This window comes from Puma concolor, chromosome B3 (assembly GCF_028749965.1).
Source record: "Puma concolor isolate L17-30 chromosome B3, mPumCon1.1.hap2, whole genome shotgun sequence".
Classification (NCBI taxonomy): domain Eukaryota; kingdom Metazoa; phylum Chordata; class Mammalia; order Carnivora; family Felidae; genus Puma; species Puma concolor.
Window position 1 is genome coordinate 68,342,374 of NC_141672.1, and position 23,827 is coordinate 68,366,200.

Consider the following 23,827-nt stretch of genomic DNA (forward strand, 5'->3'; position numbering starts at 1 on the left):
GATGTAAAAGATCTGTAGGCTGAAAACTATAGAAAGCTTATGAAGGAAAATGAAGAAGATACAAAGAAATGAAAAAACATTCCGTGCTCATGGATTGGAAGAATAAATATCGTCAAAATATCAGTACTACCCAAAGCAATCTACACATTCAATGCAAGCCCAATCAAAATTGCACCAGCATTCTTCTCGAAGCTAGAACAAGCAATCCTAAAATTTGTATGGAACCACAGAAGACTCAGAATAGCCAAAGTAATAATTGAAGAAGACCAAAGTGGGAGGCATCACAATCCCAGACTTTAGCCTCTACTACAAAGCTGTAATCATCAACACAGCATGGTATTGGCACAGAAACAGACACATAGACCAATGGAATAGAGACTCCAGAATTGGACCCACAAATGTAGGGCCACCTAACCTTTGACAAAGCAGGAAAGAGTATCCAATGGAAAAAAGACAGTCACTTTAACAAATGGTGCTGGCAGAATGGACAGCAACATGCAGAAGAATGAAACTAGACCACTTTCTTACACCATTCACAAAAATAAACTCAAAATGGATGAAGGACCTGAATGTGACACAGGAAAGCATCAAAACCTAGAGAAGAAAGCAGGAAAAAACCTCTCTGACCTCAGCCGCAGCAATTTCTTACTTGACACATCTCCAAAGGCAAGGGACTTAAAAGCAAAAATGAACTATTGGGACCTCAGGAAGGTAAAAAGCTTCTGTACTGTAAAGGAAACAATCAACAGAACTAAAGGCAACCAACGGAATGGGAAAAGATATTTGCAAATGACATATTGGACAAAGGGCTAGTATCCAAAATCTATAAAGAACTCACCAAACTCCACACCTGAAAAACAAATAATCCAGTGAAGAAATGGGCAGAAGACATGAATAGACACTTTTCTAAAGAAGGCACTCAGATGGCCAACAGGCACATGAAAAGATGTTCAACGTCACTCCTCATCAGGGAAATACAAATCAAAACCACACTGAGATATCACCTCATGCCAGTCAGAGTGTCTAAAATAAACAAATCAGGAGACTATAGATGCTGGTGAGGATGTCAAGAAATGGGAACCCTCTTGCACTGTTGGTGGGAATGCACACTGGTGCAGCCGCTCTGGAAAACAGTGTGGAGGTTCCTCAAAAAATTAAAAATAGATCTACCCGATGACCCAGCAATAGCACTGCTAGGAATTTACCCAAGGGATACAGGAGTGCTGATGCATAGGGGCCCTTGTACCCCAATGTTTATAGCAGCACTTTCAACAAGAGCCAAATTATGGAAAGAGCCTAAATGTCCATCAACTGACAAATATAAAGAAGATGTGGTTTATATACACAATGGAATACTACTTGGCAATGAGAAAGAATGAAATATGGCCTTTTGTAGCAACATGGATAGAACTGGAGAGTGTTATGCAAAGTGAAATAAGTCATACAGAGAAAGACAGATATCATATGTTTGCACTCTTATATGGATCCTGAGAAACTTAACAGAAGACCATGGCGGAGGGGAAAGGAAAAAAAAAAGTTACAGAAAGGGAAGGAGGCAAACCATAAGAGACTCTTTTTTTTTTTTTTTCAACGTTTATTTATTTTTGCGACAGAGAGAGACAGAGCATGAACGGGGGAGGGGCAGAGAGAGGGACACACAGAATCGGAAACAGGCTCCAGGCTCTGAGCCATCAGCCCAGAGCCCGACGCGGGGCTCGAACTCCTGGACCGCGAGATCGTGACCTGGCTGAAGTCGGACGCTTAACCGACTGCGCCACCCAGGCGCCCCTAAGAGACTCTTAAAAACTGAGAATCAACTGAGGGTTGATGGGGGGTGGGAGGGAGGGGAAAGTGGGTGATGGGCATTAAGGAGGGCACCTGTTGGGATGAGCACTGGGTGTTGTGTGGAAACCAATTTGACAATAAATTTCATATTAAAAAAATAAAAAATAAAAAAAAGTAAAAAATAAAAAAATAATAAAAAAATGAAAATAAAAAAGGAGTGCTTCTAAAATGCTTTTCTAATAATCTTTTAAAAGTACTTATTTAGAAACCACTTCCTTTCTTCAATTGGAAAAAAAACCCTTTACATATTAGTATAAATTGTGGTTTAATGTTTCAAATAATAAAAGTCAGTAGCAGAGGGCCAAAGACACAAAAAGGGCACCTGAGATATGAAAAAACAAAGCCCAAGTAAAGAACAAGATACTAAGATGAAATAATGCCCATACCCATTGCAGATGAATAATCAAATCTACCCTTCCCACCACCAGGGTATAATAAAAAGGAATCATGACTAATTATTAATTGTGCTTCTTATATCCCAGTAAAAGGAAAGGGGAACTGTAAGGTTTTCACTAGAAGAGTCTATTTCCCATGGTAAATGACCACACTCTTTCTGGCACACAGGGAAGCTGTGTGAATTTTTCAGTTGTTTCCAAGGTCTAGATATATAAATACTATCAGTGTTCCAGACTTTCAGGCAAAGATTTTTAATATAAAAAGCAAGCTCCAATTTTAGGTAACCGTTCCTATCTAGAACTTTTACTCCATCTTGTGGAGGTAAAGGGAATAATTATTAAGAATGTTAAAAATTTCAAGGAAACCTCAAAAGCAGCAGTTTTAACTAAAAGAAATGACATAATTTATGATATCACAGTTATAGTTTTTTCATATTTAGAAACTGCATTAAAATTAATGAACAGGAACTACCATATATGATCCAGTAATTGGACAAATGGGTACTTAACCAAAGAATATGAAAACACTAATTCGAAAGGATATATGCAATGCTATGTTTACTGCAGCATTATTTACAATAGTCAAATTATGGAAAGAACCTGCTGTCCGCCAAAAGACGAACAGATAAAGAAGATATGGTATATACACACAATGGAGCATTATACAAACATAAAAAAACAATGAAATCTTGCATCTCCAACAATATGGATGGATCTAGGGAGCATAGTGCTAAGTGAAATATGTCAGAGAAAGAATGCATTCAAACACATATGATTTCATATGATTTCACTCATCTGCGGAATTTAAGAAACAAAACAAATGAACTAAGGAAATAAAAGAGACAAACCAAAGAAGAGACTCTGGACTATAGCGAACAAAGAGACGATAACCAGAACAGACGTAGGTGAGGGGGGATGGGTTAAATAAGTGAAGGGGATTAAGGGTACACTTCTCTTAACAAGCAGTGAGTTATATACAGAATTGCTGAATCACTAGATAATACACCTGAAACCCTAACACTGTATGTTAACTGTACTGGAATTAAATTTTTTTTTAATTAAAAAAATCTTAAATTAAAAAATAAAATTAATGAACAGGATTAAGTCAGTGTAACTTGTGTAGTTTATCTTAACCAATCTCTTTAAGGAAACTATTTTCGTAAGACCTAAATGTTCTGATAATAATGCTGAGAAAAGACTGTTTAAAGGTAATATGGAATCTGAGAACCTAGCCTAAGAAAGTTAACTAGAGATGTGTTCTATTATTTGTAACAAAAACTAAAACCAACAATAACCCAAATGTCCACAGGAATCCATTACTCCAACCTCCATGCAATCAGGGGGTAACATCTGCTTTGTTTACCACATATCCCAGTGACTAGCATGGAACAGGCACTTACAAATATTTTTTTGAGGGACACCTGGGTCGCGTGGTCGATTGAGCATCTGACTTTGGCTCAGCTCATGATCTCACCATTCATAAGTTCAAGTCCCACATCAGGCTTTTTGCTGCGAGCAGAGAGCCCACTTCAGATCCTCTGTCCCCTCTCTCTGCCCCTCCTCTGCTCAGGCTCATGTTCTCTCTCAAAAATAAACATTTTAAAAAATATTTTTTTGAACTGAATTTTTACAGACACAAGATTGCCAACTTTTAATTGTGTGAATTGAAGATGAGAGCAAAACCAACCAACCAAACAAACCCTCTACCATCTATTTTTAGCACCTTGTATTTTTAAAAGGATTATTTTAACTCCAAAAAACAGGAAATTAATATTACTGCATTATATATCTCACAAAAATACAAGGGTAATAAAAGGTAATGCACACACAAAAAAATTAATATTCACAGCCCTTTCTATTCTCATTTCACTCTACAACACTGAAAACCTCAAAGACCAGTATAAGCCTTATCTGGCTTGAGGAAAGCTCTGCTCTAAGTTATGTTTCCCAACTTTCTCTTCCAACAAAGGGGAATAAAAGCATATTTCTTCACAGTGCAATTACTTGTACATATACCTTAACTCCTGTGCTCAAAGCATCAAGTACTAGAAGTACTACTTCTACTACTACATCAAGTATTAGAAAAAATAGCAGTATCTTAACGCTCTATACAGCCTCCACATATAACCAGCAGGAATGAAGAGATGACTCCTAACCTATACCACCCTTAGCTCCCACCCAAAAGCCAGAACCCACCAACCAAATCTAAGATAATCAAAACTATCTCATCATGCCCATCTCTGTATGGCTCCCTATACTACCTCCCTCAGATCCCATCTCTCACTTTTAACCAATTCCTGAAACCATTCTCTCATACCCTCTGGAACTCCTACTCATTCAACAGCCAAATCTCCTTTTCTGAACATCTACTTGAAACTTCCACTGTACTTTCTTGCTCTAACTGAACTCCAACTGGTTGGACCCAGGACTGAGACAGTGGTCTTCCTTTCTACTCCCAGATTCTTCCTGCTATTAGTCTGTAACAGCAGTTCTCACTCAGAAGCAGTTTTGCACCTCTTCATAGTCTGGGTATGGCACTGTGTGTAGACATTTTGGTTGTCACAACTGAGAAAGTGCTACTGACATCTAGACGGTAAAGGCCAAGGATGCTGCTCAACATCCCACAATGCACAGGGCAGCCCTCCACAACAAAAAATTATTGGGTCCAAAATGTCAATGCCAAGGTTGAAAAATCCTGGTCTATACTCATCCTGACCATTAATGCCACCTACAGAGGCATTTTTCTCATTAAAAATTTTTAATTTATAATTTTATAAATTTTAATGTATAATATTTAATATAATTTTAAAAAATTATAATTTTTCTCATTTAAAAATTGTTTTTTACCTCACCCTTGCAGCAATCACCACTTTTCTCAATTCTCCTAAACAGCAAAAACTCTTTCAGTTTGTCTCTATTCATCCTGTCTCTTCTTTCAATCTCTCTTAAACCTACTTCAGTGTTCTGCCCCTACACTATGGAAGCTGCTTTTACCACAGTTAGTAATAACCTTGATGTTGCCACACACATTGGTGACTTCTTAGTCCTGAGCATTTGTCTAAGTTGATTCCTGCCTCCTCTCTGAAAACAGTGAATTCACTGCCTTCCAAAACACCACAAATCTAGTTCTCATCTCTCACTTCTGGTTGGTTCTTGCTACATTATACTGTTAGTTCCTATTCTTCACCTTGACCTCTAAATGTTGAAAAATGCCTCAGAGTTCAGTTCTTGGATTCTTCTATCTATATTCATCCCCTTAGTTATCTCCTTTTATCTCTTGGCTTTAAATCTATATATGGACTATTCCAAAATTTATTTCTCTAGACCAGATATTCTTCTTGAACTCCACACTCATACATTTATTTGATATCTACGCTTGAATACTTTAACAGGCATCTCACATTTAACATGTCTAAAACTGAACATCTGATCTTCGCCCCCAAAATTTCTCCTGCCATGTCTCTCCTATCTCAATAAATAACATCTATCCATTTGCAAAAGCAATACTCTGGACTTATCTTTGACTTCTTTCTTTCTCTTAGATCCCACATCCAATTCATCAGCAAGTCCTATGCTCTACATTCCAAAGATTGTCATAACCCTTACCATTTCCATCCTGTTGCAGGCCATCATTATCTCTTGCTAAGATAACTGCAATAGCTTCCTACTGGTCTCTTGACTCTTCGTATGCCCCCCAAAGAAAGTGTTTTCAACACAGCAGCTAGAGTGATACTCTTAAAATGTGTATCAGATGTCACCCTTTACTCAAAACTGCATGTGGCTCCCCATTTCCCTCAAATTGAAAGTCAGTATCTCTACAATATCTATAATGTCCTATGCTACATGGTTTCCCATATCCTATTTAACTTCATCTCTTGCTATTTTCCCCCTGCCTTACTTTGCTCTGGTCATCTTGGCTACCTTGTTATCTTTTAAACATGCTAGGCATCATTCTGCCTAGAATGCTATTCTCCCATATAGATATTAATTCACTACCTTACCTCCTTTAGATCTTTCCCCAAATATTTTGTCAGAGAGTAGGCCCTCCAGTAGTTGTTGAATTCTTCTTCAGCCTCTTACATGACCTCCTAAAACTAGCTTCCATGTTCCTTTACTCAGGGTTTAATTCATTAGTCCCTTTGATTCTTCATGCCCTCTATACTGAATCAGAGTTGCCTACTATTACATCAACACTCATCCTAGAGTCTAAAACAACACAAGACCCCAGGAGGGGCACCTGGGTTGCTCAGTTGGTTAAGTGTCTGACTCTTGATCTCAGCTCAGGTCATGATCTCATGGTCCTAGAGATCAAGCTCTGTGTAGGGCTCTACACTGATAGTGCGGAGCCTGCTTGGGATTCCCTCTCCTTCTCTCCCTCAAAATAAATAAAAACTTTATTTAAATAAACCTTATAGCTAGAATATGGGTTTTAAAGAAACAAACCAAACAAAAAACCATCTATTGTCATGTTTTTCATTTCTTTTCTATATGACACTTCAGGAACTCTTTGCAGTAACGATATTATTATATACCATAATCCCTAGAGGCCTGGGCCAGAAATTAGTAAATTAGAGTGCTAGTCTTTGCAGAGCAAATGATTTAGGTTCAAATTCTTTAACTTTGGGTCTAAATTTTTCTATCAAATGGGGACTATTCTGGCTTTATTACATTATGCCTTGTACAGAAATTATTTGTGTACATAATTTCTGCCCAGTGCCTTTGAAGGCTGGGGCTCTTTTATTTATCTGTGTATATCACATGCCATACACACTATTTAATACATGAATATATGTATGCATATAAATACAGATTTTTGTTTCAAACATGATTTTAAATATATGGAATTACTTCAGAAAACATGTGGTGTAATATAAAAATTACTATTTCTTTTTACCATAAAATGAGGGTACCTGATTCCCAGGAAAAAGGGAGAAATTATGGCTTTCCTCCCCAGAGAGAAACATATTATTTATTTACTTTCTCAGTATGGGAAAAACAAATGAAAAAACTTGTATGAAAACTTTTTTAAAAGTCACTCATTTTCTCCATTCCTTTTCTTTCCATCACTGGCAACAATACAAATGATTAATCTTACACTTTAAAGATCAAAAATTCAACGCTTCACTATTCTCCATCATCCACATCCAGTGATACCAAATCCCATCACTTTTTCTTTAATATTTCTCACCTCCATCCTTCTCATCTGTGTTTTGGTAGCCATGACGTTAATTTTAAATTAAAAGGACCAATGAATGTTACTACATTTTAGTAAAAAGTAGTATATTTAGCCTCTTACCAGTACATCATGCACCAAGGCTTGATATGTCCAAGTATGGTGTAAAGGAGTTGCCAAATCTATGTTTCTGTCAACAAGGACTAATAAAGGCCTTTGGAAGCTGTAAATATATTTAAAAAATTATATAACTCCTGGTAACAGTATATACATCTCCATTTTTCTAATACCTTTCAGTATATACCATTCTGATATGAACAATAAGTATGCTAATACTAACATTCCATAATAGTTTGCTCTATGCTTTGGACTACTTAGAGCCTGTGTATAATGCTAGATTATTAAGTCTCAGGGAACTGTCTTAAAGGATAAAATCTATACAAGTACTTTTACAGAATAATTGTATAGTTATCAAAGTAAGAATAAGTTGCTTCTATTCAGATTTGTATTTCACATTTCTGGAAAAAAGGAAAGCTATTGTCAGTTTCTGGGAAAATTAGAAGACAGAGTAGGATCTTATAAATGTACACTAATGTTTGACAGTTTCAAATAACAAATTTCAACTTTTTTTCTGTAAACACAAATTCAAAACAGCAGACTCTAGAGAAGAACCTTATGAAACCCTATCCCATTATAAGATATAAAACTAAAAGCATTAAGCCACAACAGTACCTAATTATATTATTATTCACCTACCAGATACTTCATATATTATTGATGTGAAGCAGACTTAAAGCAAAGTGAGGCACAAAGTCATCTGGTTGCCAATTTGGCACTACTGTATCAAGAGTATACATCAATTTTACAAGATACTGTTATCTGATTATATTAATTATGCACGTTTTTTCCTGCTAGAGACCTTTGACCATTTTAGTAACTCATTACACTGTACTGATTATAAATGCACTGCAATGATTATAAACCTCTGCAATAAATAAGTAGGAGTGGCAAAGTTACCACCTACTATCATTTATTACTCCAGAGCTAGGTGAAAGGCAAGGAAGGACTGCCTATGGCAGTTTCTTAATTCAGCACTAGTGAGATTTGGGGCTTATTCTGTGCACTGTAGGATGTTCAGCAGCATCCTATAATGTAGCCCACTAGATTCCAGTAGCATTTACCCAGGTGTCAAAGCCAAACAGGTCTCCAGACATTGCCAAATTCTTATGGAGAATCATTAACCTACAAATGGATTCAAATGTATTTAACAACAGTAAGGCTACTGACTCCTAATTAAAATAATTTAGAAATGCATCCAACAAATTAAAAATGACCACTATGTTATAAATTATTTATTATTAATATTATTATAAATAAGTTTTTAGAAATTATCCAAATAAAACAGTGCCTTTATATTGGTTTCTAAGGCTTTTATGAGAGCACTGTAAGAAGGGAACTGTTAAGTAAAATATGCTATAGTAGTCCCTTCTGTTGAAAAAAAAAAATTAGCTGAGAATTTCACATTTCTGCTCTCTTTAATGAGAAACATTTTGAAGAATATTTAAAGCCAACAATGAAATCACAGAAGATTTTAAAATAACGTAGGAGCCGAGACAGCTGAACAAACAACTGAAACACAATGCTAGTATAAACTGCAAATTATGGAAATAGTACATAAGACCGTAGGATCCATCTAAATTAACTTGAAGTCTATGGAAATTTACCATAGAATTATCATTCCAAGAAGGTATTATACTAAGTATCAGTTTATTTTCACAGGCTTTATTTATTAATTCACCTAAAAGTGGGGGTAGGAATTAATTTTCCAAAATATTGTCTATTCCCCTTGAAATAATTCTCGGCCATCTGTGTGGGTTTCTCTACTTCTTTACACCAATATTGCCCATTGATTTTAATAAACAAATATTTCAAGGTAAAAACAGAAACCAGTTGATAGCTCAAGACATACAAAAGCATCACAAGTTTTTCACTTATTTTTAATGTTATTACCCAACAGGCTTAATGATAATCGGTATAAAATGGCTTCTGACCTTCAAAGCCATATAAAGAGAAAAATTTCCCCTACAGATGACAAAAATGCAAAAGACAAAATGCTAACAGAACGTAAATTAAATAAAATATTCCACTTGTATTACAAGAACAATCTGAGTCAAAACCGTGACAGTGATTACCTCATTAAAAAGAAACAAATTTCAATCACAAGTATAAGGGTATTTTATAACACAAGAAAACAACCCAAAAAATGCTATAAATCTATAAATTTCTTTTCAAGTCCTATATTAACTAACATAATACCTGAATTGGCCAGCTCCAAGTGTGTCACCTGTAAAAAGACTGTTTCTTGCATCTCTGAGATTTTCTCGAAGTTTCTTATCTAGTTTCTGAAAAATCAAATTTGATAATAACTTTTAAAAAACAATTTCACAGAATTTTGTTCAGGAAAATCATAATATGTTCTTAGTTTCATAATTAAGAAACTTGGAATTTCTTTACAAAACAGCAATTCGGGGCGCCTGGGTGGCGCAGTTGGTTAAGCGTCCGACTTCAGCCAGGTCACGATCTCGCGGTCCGTGAGTTCGAGCCCCACGTCAGGCTCTGGGCGGATGGCTCGGAGCCTGGAGCCTGTTTCCGATTCTGTGTCTCCCTCTCTCTCTGCCCCTCCCCCGTTCATGCTCTGTCTCTCTCTGTCCCAAAAATAAATAAACGTTGAAAAAAAAAAAAAAAAACAGCACTTCTAAAATCTAAATATTTTAGCTTCTTTATTCAATATTATCATAACTTGAACTTAAAAAGAACAATGCCTTTTCTACTGTGACTCAGGCCTGATTTGACTTCCAATCACTTTTCATTCACTATTTTTACTTTAGGTACAGCAACAATTTGCAATGAGCCACCGTCTTTCCCCAGTCATGACTTTTTGTATAAGGAATGTGTCCACAGAGTGACGCCACAAGAGGTTCCAGAATAGAGACGGGATATGTGAAAGAAAGCAGCCCTCCGTCAATCAATGATTCACTTTGGCTAAGAAAACTAAACAAGGTGAGTGTATCTTCCATCTTTCAATACCACTTACCTTGTTTCCTTTTCATTCGTTTTGTAACTTCTCTAAATCTTATTTAATTTTTAAAGCAAATTTTTGAATGCTCAATTTACTCCAATATAGTAAAATAGCAAAATGAACTTCATTTTAAAAATGGTTATGTCAATATACATTTGCTAAATGAAGTTAAATATAAAATGATTTGGGGGATCAAATTTGTGTAAAATACTACTTGTAGACACAAAGCGGAAAGACAAATATACGTTTTAGTAAACAAGAAAAAGCTGGAACAGCACATAAGAGAAAATCATTTTTCTCCATCATGTAAAGTACACAATGATTACTTTTTATCTTTTGTGGAATTCCAATGTTAAAAAATAAAAACACTTGCTTTTGGTATTTAGTATACAACCCATAGTAATCATATAATATTAACAAAAACACTTGAGGTACTTATGGAAAACAACTGATACTTTATTATTTATTGCCAATGGATATCTGCATGAACTCACCACTGCTACCATTTCCGCTGCTGTTCCTCTTGAACATCTGATTATAGGAACAGCACCTATTGTAACAATAGTTAGCAATGATTTCAGCTCTTAATAATTAAAATGGATACTTATAAAACACCTAAGCATCAAAAATACAATAGAAGTATATATAATTTCAGGCTACAAACATAAGAAGATTTATTATCTCAAGGGTAAAAAGCAAGGTTTAAAAAAAAGAAACATCAGGGAGTCAAAAAAAAAAAAAAGATTATTTTTTTTATATAGCATTGGCCAATCGGTGCAATCAGAGATTTTTTTCAATGAATTAACTAAATCAATATATGACTTCCTACAGACAGGTTCAAAGAGTTTGTTCACAGGATTCACTTTAATTTGACTTAAAGGAAAAGAGTGAAAAGAGCTTAGTTAATTTAGTGGTTTGTTATTATTATTCTTTATTTTACAAATTAACAATGAAGTATTACAGTCTAAAAAAAAAAATTAAAGATAACATATTCTTCACGTAACGTGAAAAGCTCCTCAAAGGCCTCAGTTCATTATTGAATCAACTCTATTAGACCTCTTAACTTCTCTCTTTATTACTCCAAGTTTTATCAAAGGTTGAAATCCTAAAGTTATACAAAAAAAAAAAAAAAAAAAAAAATCCAATTGCACTGAAAATCTCAGAAAACTGAGAACACTGTAATCTTTATATGCTGAAATTGCTGCATTTTAAATTCTATACAAAGCACATTCAGTCAACTGGAAAAGTAAAAATGTAGAATATTAGCAAAATTTTTAAAGCTCTTTTCTTCTAAGGGCAAATTATATATGCCTGTTATAAAAAATTCAAATAATATTAGAAATATATAAAGTTAACCCTCTTCACTCCAGCACCATAAAGAATCCCCACTAAGAGGTTTATGTACACAATGCAATACTACATGGCAATGAGAAAAAATGAAATATGGCCTTTTGTAGCAACGTGGATGGAACTGGAGAGTGTGATGCTAAGTGAAATAAGCCATACAGAGAAAGACAGACACCATATGGTTTCATTCTTAAGTGGATCCTGAGAAACTTAATAGAAACCCATGGGGGAGGGGAAGGAAAAAAAAAAAAAAGAGGTTAGAGTGGGAGAGAGCCAAAGCATAAGAGACTGTTAAAAACTGAGAACAAACTGAGGGTTGATGGGGGGGTGGGAGGGAGGGGAGGGTGGGTGATGGGTATTGAGGAGGGCACCTTTTGGGATGAGCACTGGGTGTTGGATGGAAACCAATTTGACAATAAATTTCATATATTTAAAAAATAAATAAATAAATAAATAAAGAATCCCCACTAAGAATTAGACATAGATGTCTTCAGGTTATTTCCTACATATAGTCTTTTTTTTTTTTTTTTTTAACGTTTATTTATTTTTGAGACAGAGAGAGAGAGCATGAACAGGGAAGGGGCAGAGAGAGAGGGAGACACAGAACAGGAAGCAGGCTCCAGGCTCTGAGCCATCAGCCCAGAGCCTGACGCGGGGCTCGAACTCATGGACCATGAGATCGTGACCTGAGCTGAAGTCAGACGCTTAACTGACTGAGCCACCCAGGTGCCCCATATAGTCTTAGTAAGTGCGATTATGAAGAATACAAAAAACAAAAAGAGATATTATACATCCTGTTCTTAAATTTGCTTTTTTTCATTTAACAGCTTATTGACATCCTCCTATATCAGACTGGCAGGAATTTCAATTTCTCTTTTGCAAAAATCACTTTCTAACACTGTATATAATAAAGGTAGCTCTAATACTTCAGTGGTCTTTATAGTGCTCTTTTTCAATCTACCTTTATCATGAGAATACAACGATCATCAAGGTAAAACAATCTTACATCCACGAAAACCTTAGCATTCAGCACATTTATGGAGAATGTGTAGGATGGCAAATAGGAAGGTTAATTATGTCTGTTTAATGACTGAAAGTTATATATACATGTGCTTTGTTTACAACAGTAACAACTCCACTTTAAGGTACTGAAGGTACTCAAAAGCAGGCAGAAAGTGGAGGAATGTAAAACTCTTGAAAGAACAGCTAGATTTGAAAAATGAGATACACTGTTAACCAGCTTTCCTTCTGAAGTTACTTTCCAGTTTGCAAGGCACAGAAGAGAAAGAGCTCGGCAGAAAACAGAAGACTTAATGAGCTAAGGAATCAAAGACTGGAGTTCAGGGCTGGAAATTATAGGAGAAAATCCCTAAAAGGAGGGACCCCAAAATTTGCATGCAAATTCTCCTCAAACTCGTCTATATCTTTATTCACAGTATCTGTTTTTTGCTTAATTTTCTCATTTGTGAAATGGAGAAACTTTCCAGTGTGATCATTTTAACTGTTAAGGTTTTCAGCGTCTACAAAATTAAAATTGCAATTAGAAGGTTTCTTTTTTTAGATACTTATTTATTTTTTAAAAAAACTTTATTTTTAGAGGGAGAGAATTCGAGCAGGGGAGAGGAGCAGGGGGGTAGGGAGAGGAGGAAGGAAGGAGGAAGGAAGGAGGAAGGAAGGAAGGAGGGAGGGAGGGAGGGAGGGGGGGAGAGGGGGAGAGGGGGAGAGGGGGAGGGAGGGAGAGGGAGAGGGAGAGGAAGGGAGAGGGAGAGGGAGAGGGAGAGGGAGAGGGAGAGGGAGAGGGAGAGGGAGAGGGAGAGGGAGAGGGAGAGGGAGAGAGGGAGAGAGGGGGAGAGAGGGGGAGAGAGGGGGAGAGAGGGGGAGAGAGGGGGAGAGAGGGGGAGAGAGGGGGAGAGAGGGGGAGAGAGGGGGAGAGAGGGGGAGAGAGAGAGAGGAAATGAATCTTAAGCAGGCTCCACACTCAGCATGGAGCCCAACATGGGGCTGGATCCCACAACCCTGGGATCATGACCCGAGCTGAAACCGAGTTGGTCATTCAACCAACTGAGCCAGGTGCCCCACAATTTGAAGGTTTCTAAACACATCTATTAGTAATACTAAAGCATAAAATGACACGTTAGGTACTGAATGCAAAGTAGCTGTAAGTAAATTTAGACATACCAAAGAAATGTTTAAAATTCTGAGTATAGATTAATATTATATGTAAATTTAGTGTTTTTTGGAACCTTCTGAGTGTACCTTAATAGTTACACTTATCTTTCTACTTAAAAGTATATCTGAAATTTTTCCTAATGGAATATTAAAAGAAAATTAGCAGGCACATAGTTTAAGTCACCATCAAACCATTCAAATGTAGAAAATTATAATTACCAAAGACATCTAAGGAAACAACCCAACAGAGCTATGAAATGCTAACTCAAGAGGAATTAAGTACACCAAATTATTAGAAAAATTATGGTTCTGTATAGTATATATGTTTTATCCCAATTCTGGAGAGAGAGCCTACAGAGATCCAGACAAGAGGATCTTGTAACAGATGAAAATGAGCTGTCAAGTAATTTATTTTGAAGAAATAACCAGAAAGATTTGAAAACTTACCCAGTGTAACAAAAAAGCAGAAGAGGCTGTCAACAATAGTGTCCATAACAGTTTCCATTTCTGTGTCTGTGATATCTGGCCTATTAATGGCTAAAGTAACAAATGGGGGAAAAAGTACCAAAATTTATGCCTTGATAACATTGGTAATACTTAAACAAGTAAAACTTTTTATGTGTTAAACTTTTAAGTGAATGAGTATCCATTAAAGATTATACTATCTCAAAGAAACACAATACCTCAATATCAGAGTAGTATTAAGAAAAAAATCTACCACATAAAGTATACAAAATTTTTGCCAGAAAATAAAAAAAATCATATTCCATAATTTTATTCACAAACATTAGATGGCTTCCAGAAACTATTGATTTCATTAACCAACTACTGCCAGAAAAGGACAATGCAAATCAATTACTGCAAGACCAGTGTCACATATAATTTTGTTTGTATTATATTAAGTTACATGAATTTCTTTTCTGACGCATTACACTGTACCTAAGTGGTTTCTTAACTTCAGTGGGTATAAGAATCACTCTAGAAATATGAAAGAAGAGAAAGTTTCTCTGGAAGCTATTAAAAATTCAAGTTTCTTAGCCCTTTTCCTCAGGGATTCAATTCAATAGATTCTGATAATTCTAAGAAATCTGCCATTTTTTTTTAATGTTTACTTATTTTTGAGAGAGAGAGATGGGGGTGGGGAGAGTGGGAGGGACGGGGAGGCACAGAGAGAGAGGGGGACAGAGGATCTGAAGCAGGTTCTGTGCTGAGAGCAGAGAGCCTGACATGGAACCAAACTCATGAACCCTGTGAGATCATGACCTGAGCTGAAGTCAGATGCTTAACCAACTGAGCCACCCAAGCACCCAAAATCTGCAATTTTGACAAGCACCTCAGAGGATTCTTAGGGCTACATTAAAAAAACAAAACAAAAAAACCCACACTGCTGTGAAGACTATGCTAGACAAAGACCTTACCTTACTCGTCTTCCATCTCACACAATACCTTGGCCCAGTATCTGACAAGTAGATGCTCAGTAAATATTTATAAGAGACTGACTGGACTAAACATATTATCTATATAATATTTTTAATTTCCCAACACCCCAAATGTGAAAACAAATATAAAACTCAATACAACTTGTGATTATCATGAGAGGAAAGCAGAATCCAACTGGATATACTGAAATATTTAAACAAAGTATGAACCATGCAGAGAACATAAAAATAATAAAGAATTCAACCAGGCAATACAGAATCTGGATGAGGGAATGTGCTAATGTTGCACACTGTCATTCATTCATTCAATCATATGACAGAAATGGACAAAAGATACAATGTAAATTATGTAAATTCAAGCTACACCAATCCGGAGAAATACTCAACTCATTCTGTCAATCACTGGTACAGGTAAAATCCAAATGGAAGCCTTCAGCCCTGAGGTCCTATGACCTGGTCTCACACCTCTAAATGAGAACTGACTCGAAGAGTCAAAAAAAATGCCCATCAATGACCTCAACTCATTTATGTTAACAACTTGGTTTGAGATAGTAGCTGACTTTGAAAAGATAAATCTGCTTCCTTTATTGGATAAATTCCCAATTCATGAAAAGTAGATGATATTAATAAAAGCCATGATATCAACATATTTATGTTTGGGATAATGTGTTTAACATGATCACTTAAAGCACTTGCAATGTCTGAGAGGATTTGGTACATCATTACCAAATGGTTAAGAGCACGGTCTCTGGATTGAGTGCCTTGGTTTAGTAACCAAATGGTTACTTGGTTTAGAACCAAAATGGTTCTGCCATTTTCTTATCAAGTTACTGAATATCAGTGCCTTGGTTACTTCATTCAGAAAATGGGAATAATACCTACTTCACAAAGTTGCTCTGAGAAGTAAAAGAACCTGTATTGTAAAGTGCTTATATAACTACCTATTAATATTATAAATATACTAATGAGAATCTAGACAATTAATCACGTAATTATGCTTTAAAATTAAACTTGTACTTTAAATTTAATTCTTAAGTTAATTCTTAATAATTTCAGACTTAAGATTCTTTAAGAAAAAAATTAATTACATTTATAAGTATGTGAAGGTGTAATGAATTTAGGCTCACTATAAATTTAATTATTTTTACAAATTCTTTCAATATTAGATTTATAAATTTGCCTGGTCTCATTTTTAAAGTATTTAAAGAAAATACTAAATTTATAAATGCAATTTAAACTGTTTAAGGGAATTCAGCAAACCAAGTATGCGGACTAAGCTTGTTCATTGGGACTGATTAGAATCTAGTCTGTTTAATCTGAGTTAACTGATCAAAAAAGTTAAGGTGCTTGGTTAGTTTTTTGTTTGTTTTGCTTTGTTTTAATGGAACACTTCATGAATGTGCATATTATCCTTGCACAGGGGCCACATTAATCTCTGTATGGCTCTAATGTTAGTCTATGTGTTGCTGAAGTAAGCACAAGGTGCTTTGTTTTTATATAACCAGATTTACAAATAATCTAACAATTGGTAAGTTTAGCTTAAGGTTAGCTGAAGGAAAACTGGGCTTTCAACATGAAAGACAGAGAGACACAGAGTGTGAGCAGGGGAGGGGTAGAGACAGGGGAGACACGGAATCTGAAGCAGGCTCCAGGCTCTGAGCTGTCAGCACAGAGCCCGACATGGGGCTCGAACTCACCAACCGTGAGATCATGACCTGAGATAAAGTCGGTCACGTAACCAACTGAGCCACCCTGGCCCCTCTTAAACAGCTAATTAATTTACAACTCAGGTAATTGTAAATAGATTTATATAAGTAACAACTGTCAAAAATCTATGACGTGGGTAATTCACCAAACACTGAAGGATGTTGTTTAATTTCACCAACAAAGCATGCTACAGAGCTCAGTAAAAACAAAAAATTGATGTTCTCTTCTCTCAAGGAGCTTAACATCTGGTCCAGTGTTTCATAATAGGTACCACTGGCATTTTGAGCAGATAGTTTTCAGTTATGAGCATCATTTATACACTGCAGAACATCTAGCATCCTTAGTCCCTGCTCAATGAATGCTAGTAGAGTCCAGCTAAATGTGACAATTAGAAACACCCTTATACGTTTCCAAATGTCCTGTTAGATGGACATACTCTCCACTTAAGAACCACTGAAATTTTAGCCACAAACATCTCAATCCTAAAGGAGCAAAATTATTGATTATTTCAATAAACTGGCTAATCATTATCTCCTATAGTCTGCGTTTCCTTTAAAATATTCCATGTAAATAATCAATGGAAATATAAGTTTTAGGTAGGCAAGATGAGTAAGTTTTAGAGATCTGCTATACAACACTATCTATAGTAAATACTGTATTGTATACTTAAAAAGGTTAAAGAAGTAGAACTCATGTTAAGTGTTTCACACACAGAAAAAGCAACACAGACAATAAAATGTGGTATAGGTGTTGTGTGGTTGTGTGTTCGTATGCATGTGTGGCCTGTTAATTTTAATCTACATCCAGGAATGGTCTGTTTACCAAAAGTGGGAATGCAAACTCCAGAGATGGTTAGATAGCATTTGATCAAATACAAATATTCAATCTACTGGTGAATAAACAAGGTATAAAAATCAAGGGAGTCTAACAATCTGTATTTGAAAATGGCACCTATACTTCATTCCTTAATAGTGCAATAGTAGCTGTTGACGCCTTAGCCAACCTTTTGTGAATACTTATGTGCCAGAAACTTTTCTAGGCATTTTACACACACTAATCCATTTAATTCCCACAAAAACTCTGTGAGGTAGATAGTATTATTATTCCCACTTTACAGATGACGAAAACTAAAGCACAGAGAAGCAGAGTAACTTGTTCTTGTCCAAGAGTCAAAGTAGTAGAAGACTCATTGAATCCTACTACTAAAATACTGTCTTACTTGTCATGAATAAACCATTCATGTAAGCTGCTGTGGGGTAGGTACCTAAAAAGTCAGAGGTTTGGTACTTCATTGAGCTTGCAAAACACGTCTAGTACATGTTGTTATATGTGACAAAATTCAGTCTAAGCCTTGTTTTGTGTGCTTTAAAAAATCTTGTACAGTTGTACTACTGTAAACAAAGCTGGTTTTTGAGAGTACTAAATGTGCTATTTTTTTTTTTTACAGTACATCACTCACTTTAACGAATTACAATATTCCTGTTTTTACATACCACGATATGAAACAAGCTCCTTATTTTGATTACATAATACAAACATATCATCTTCCAAAGTAATAAAATTGAGATACTGATCAAAAACCTGGAAATAAAAGAAAAGGTTTATACATCAATTTTACAATATTTTTGAAAATTTTATTTATTTTGAAAGAGAAAGAGAATGAGTGGGGTGGGGACAGAGGATTCAAAGCAGGCTCCAGCTGACAGGAGAGAGCCAAATGTGGGCCTCAAACTCACTAACTGTGAGACCAAGAGTTGCATGCTACACTGACTGAGCCAGCCAGTCACCCCAATTTGCAATACTGAAAGCACATTTAGCTTGACTTAATCAACCAATGGAAAATAATGGAAAAAATTACCATTATATTTAATAACTAAAAATTATACCATGTGGCAGATTGCCTCATTGGGTAAGAATGAGGAGTTGATATTAAAAAGGAATATAAACAAGACTTTGGTCAATAAATTATCAAGGAGGAGAGTACTATCTTCAGATAACAACATTTATGAAGATAAAAAGATTTTTTCAAAAACTGTGCTTGGGATGGGAATGTATATCAGTTTTGAAGAAAGAAATTGCAATTTAATTTTTATGTTCACTTTAATCACACTTTCCTAAGTAAGTCATAGTAACAATTTTTCCACCATGAACACTTATAAGTGGGAAAAAAGTTATACTAGTTCTTTAGAAGGGCAAATCAGGAGAAAAATTAAGAAAATTCTTAGAAGTACACTGAATTTAGTTAAACAAACTGAAAACCATTCCTATTATTTTATGTAAAATAATAAACTTTGAAAAGAAAGAACATTAAAACATAAGCCTCAAAAACTAATCAGAAGTAATAGTAGACTCTCTAAATCTTAGAATGAAAACTCAGTGGGAAAAAATGGGAAGCAAATGCATGGTTGTTTTGTCTTTTATTTCCCCTATATGATTCCCTAGAATTTCATGTCTTGTCCAATGTCAAGAAGCACAAGGCACAGTACTGCTATAACCAAGAAAAGATTTTACAGATTTATTTATAACTAAGCTGAACCTATCTAAATGGTAAATATGATGTAGAACTGCTGGCCTGTTGTAAATTCCTTCCCTCTTATAAAATGTAATGTAACTTCGTTGGATCTTCTCTCCTAAGTAAGACCTGAAGATAATACGGTGACTATAGTGACTATAAATAAAATAATGTCAACATATTTTTAGTATAATTTGTAACAACCCAACTGTCAAACTATTTCTAAGTTGAGCTAAAAAGATGATACAAATCCTAGACTAAAACAAAGACTGATTAAACATTTTATTTTTATCTTTCAAATTCATCAAATAACAGGTACCATTAGTTTGGTGTATTCTGCCTAGTTCAAATTAAAGGTAATTTACATTATCAAAAAAAGTATTGAGTCTAAATATTTCTTAGGTTGACCTCGTCTTTTGTAAATGAGAAACTTAAGTGAACTAACAGGTTTTAAAATACACTAAATTTTACATTAACAAAATGTCATCAGCTAATCAAAATCTCTTACCTTGGCTACTTGTGTTACTGCACTAGCAGCTAATGCTGCATTTGCAATATCTTCCAGTTTACTTCTTGAAATAGCAGAAATAAAATTTAAGTAATATGATTCATAGAGTTGATTTCGCAGATCCTATAAATACAATGAATACTTCATTCCTATGCACACATATAAAAGATGACCACAGACAGAAATCATTTAGATATTGTAAGAGTAAGATTTTGGAGGATAATACACATATTTAAATGACAATTAAAAAAAACCCAAGAGAAGAAAGTTATGTAGAAGTACTAGTTACTTGGTTGCCAGATATAATGGACCTATATATTAATAATTAAAGTTATAATTCTATTATCAATAAAATTCTACTAATTATAGTATCACACAAAACTGCTTTGAAATAGTTTATTTCCCTTTTTCTCAAAAATCTCCAGAAATGGCTCTCTTGTATAGTAAACTGCTTATTATATTTTGCAGCTAATACCTTCTACTGCTCTTAATAAAACAACACACTTCCTTCACTGTTCAGACATAATTCCAATGACCAATTCCAGAAGTATTACTTCTCAATCATCCAAAAGTACCATAATTTAAGTTATGCAAATTCTTAAATCAAATTAACTTATCTTCTTAAACTCTAGGAAAAATAGATATCTAAATAACCATACAGGCATACCTTGGATATATTGCAGGTTCAGTTCCAGACCACCACAATAAAGCGAACATTGTAATAATATGAGTCAAAATAATTTTCTGGTTTCCCAGTGTCTATGAAAATTATGTTCACACTATGCTGTGGTCTATTAAGTGTGCAAGAGTCTTATGTCTAAAAAAAAGAGTATATACCTTAATTAAAAAATACTTCAGGGGCGCCTGGGTGGCTCAGTCGGTTAGGTGTCCGACTTCGGCTCAGGTCATGATCTCGTGGTCTGTGATTTCGAGCCCTGCGTCGGGCTCTGTGCTGACTGCTCAGAGCCTGGAGCCTGTTTCAGATTCTGTGTCTCCCTCTCTGTGACCCTCCCCCGTTCATGCTCTGTCTCTCTCTGTCTCAAAAATAAATAAACGTTAAAAAAAAAATACTTCATTGCTAAAAAATTTAAGCTTTCAGTGAATTATCACTGATCACAGATCACTATAACAAATATAATAATAAAAGAGTTTGAAATAGTCTGATTATTACCGAAACGTGACAGAGAGGCAGAAAGTGAGTTAATGTTATTGGAAAAATGGCATCAACAGACCTGCTTGATGCAGGGCTGTGACAAACCTTCTCTTTCTAAAAAAGTGAATTATCGGTGAAACCTAATAAAACAAGGTATGCCTGCATTTCTTTGAATCTAAGAAAATGTCAATTGAAAGAGGCACCATTATGTTATGTAACACCAAGAAAGAATTAATGCTGCCAATAAAATTCTATAACACACCATCAATTTTAAGATGCATCTGGTATTAGAGATGTTTAAATGTGAAAAACTGAGGATTTGGAGGCTGTGTGAAGAAGGTAGCAAGCAGGGCAGTGGTTTAACAAAGGTTGGGACATTGGTTAAAGGATAAAGGACTAATAATTATGAGGACTGAGAAAATAAGTATATTGAGGATATTGGGAGTCATGTTTGTCACTGTCAGAAAAAGGAGTTACAAATTTGTAAAGGGAAAAAGAAACAACTAGGATAAATCTTGTATTTCTGAAATGAAACTGTTTTGGATATTATATATGTCTACAGAGATAAGGAAGAAAATTGCTAGACTTAAATACAGATATAACAATGCTGATTCCAAGAGACACATGTACCCCAACGTTTGGCTACTGACAACAGCCAAAGTTTGGAAAGGGCCCAAATGTCCACCAACTGCTGAATGGATAAAGAAGATGTGGTATACATATTCAATGAAACGTACTCGGCAACTAAAAAGAATGAAATCTTGCCATTTACAACTCTGTGGATCGAACTAGAATGTATTATGCTAAGTGAAATTACTTCAGTCAGAGACAAATATATGACTTCACTCATATGTGGGATTTAAGATACAAAACAGGAGAACATAATGGAAGGGAAGCAAAAATAATATAAAAATAGGAAGGGAGACAACCCATAAGACACTCTTAAAACTAGAGAACAAATGGAGGGTTGCTGGAGGGGTGTTGAATGGGGGCAAGGGCTAAAGGGGAGAGGGGCATTAAGGAGGATACTGGTTGGGACGAGCACTGGCTATTAAATGTTAAATGATGAATCACTAAATTCTATTCCTGAAAAAAAAAATTTTTTGATTAATAATGTAAATAAAAAATTAAAAAAACCTGTCTCTACATATAAGAACTCATATTACCTGGCACATTCTGTCAATATTTTCTTCAGTTGGCATTACAAAGTACACTGCGGGAACATCTGGAATAGGATCTCGATCAGAGTGTAAAAGCCTAAAGAACATAAAATTCAACTTTTTCTTAGTCATTTATCTAAAAAGATCGTTTAAAACAGTACTTCTCAAATCAAGGATGAATCATTTTATAGACAATGACCAGTACACTAAAAGCTCTTGCTTCAATTAATCGTTTAACCCAGGCTTCTCCTTTTATCAGTGCTAACATTATTTGTTAGTAAGATCCTCATGTCAGTCTTCATCTCTTCTATTACAATCACTTTATTTCTAATACCAATATTCTTCCTGAATAAGAACTAATTCAACAGCAATTTTATTCCCATTTTTCACAGAAATATGTTTGGGGGAGGGTGAGCAGAGGAAAAATTCAGTTATTAGCAATAACTAATTCAATAGCAATTTTATTCCCATTTTTCACAGAAATATGTTTGGGGGAGGGTGAGCAGAGGAAAAATTCAGTTCTCCAAGAGAGGGAAAACAGGAAGCTGGAGGAGTCTTTAAAAACAATGAAAAAATTTAACCATAAGTAAAATCAAGTGTGTGTGTGTATGTATGTGTGTGTGTGTGTATATATATATATATACACTCTGTGTGTATATATATATATATATATATACACACACACACACACACACACATACATACACACACACACTTTAATGTTTATTTTCGAGAGAGAAAGAGAGCAGGGGAGGGGCAGAGACAGAGGGAGACAGATTTGTTATATTTATCAAACATACCAGAAATAATATAATCAAATACATTCAGTAGTTAAGAAGACAACATAGATAGCTCCTATAGTGGTTAACAATCATTATCCCATTGATACTTAAATTTTTCATATTAATGATAAACTAATTTAGACATTCTTTAAAAAGTATATTCAGGGGTGCCTGGGTGGCTCAGTCAGTTGAGCGTCTGATTTCAGCTCAGGTCATGATCTCACGGTTTGTGAGTTCGGGCCCCACGTTGGGCTCTGTGCTGACAGCTCAGAGCCTGGAGCCTGCTTCAGATTCTGTGTCTCCCTCTCTCTCTGCCCCTCCCTGACTTGTGCTGTCTCTATCAAAAATAAATAAATGCAAAAAAAAAAATTTTTTTTTTAAATAAATAAAAAGCATATTCAAACCGAAGGAATAAAAAATTTTCAGAGATGGAAGAGAACTTAAGACAACCAGTTCTGTTCTTTCATATAAGAGGGTAAACTAGTCTTTACGAAAAGACATGAGAGAGAAAATTTAAATTCTGAAATTATAAAACCTCAGACTGAGAATTATTTCTAA

At 35.2% G+C, this 23,827-nt stretch overlaps 1 protein-coding gene and 1 non-coding gene across 3 annotated transcripts in view; both read right to left on the reverse strand.

Annotated features, from left to right (window-relative positions):
- The window catches only part of SCFD1 (sec1 family domain containing 1), a 124,523-nt gene that overhangs the window by 90,812 nt on the left and 9,884 nt on the right, over window positions 1–23,827 (reverse strand). For both annotated transcript variants that reach the window (XM_086710003.1, XM_086710002.1), the window contains exons 4-10: window positions 22,494–22,584; window positions 20,175–20,297; window positions 18,648–18,735; window positions 14,456–14,545; window positions 10,987–11,042; window positions 9,730–9,815; window positions 7,537–7,636 (exon numbers count right to left, since the gene is read on the reverse strand). In XM_086710003.1, the coding sequence (XP_086566129.1) occupies window positions 7,537–7,636; window positions 9,730–9,815; window positions 10,987–11,042; window positions 14,456–14,545; window positions 18,648–18,735; window positions 20,175–20,297; window positions 22,494–22,584 (634 nt within the window). The remainder of the gene's footprint in view (window positions 1–7,536; window positions 7,637–9,729; window positions 9,816–10,986; window positions 11,043–14,455; window positions 14,546–18,647; window positions 18,736–20,174; window positions 20,298–22,493; window positions 22,585–23,827) is intronic.
- Window positions 16,823–16,926, reverse strand: LOC147580036 (U6 spliceosomal RNA). Its single transcript, XR_015253037.1, has one exon. It is a non-coding gene; the product is annotated as a U6 spliceosomal RNA (small nuclear RNA).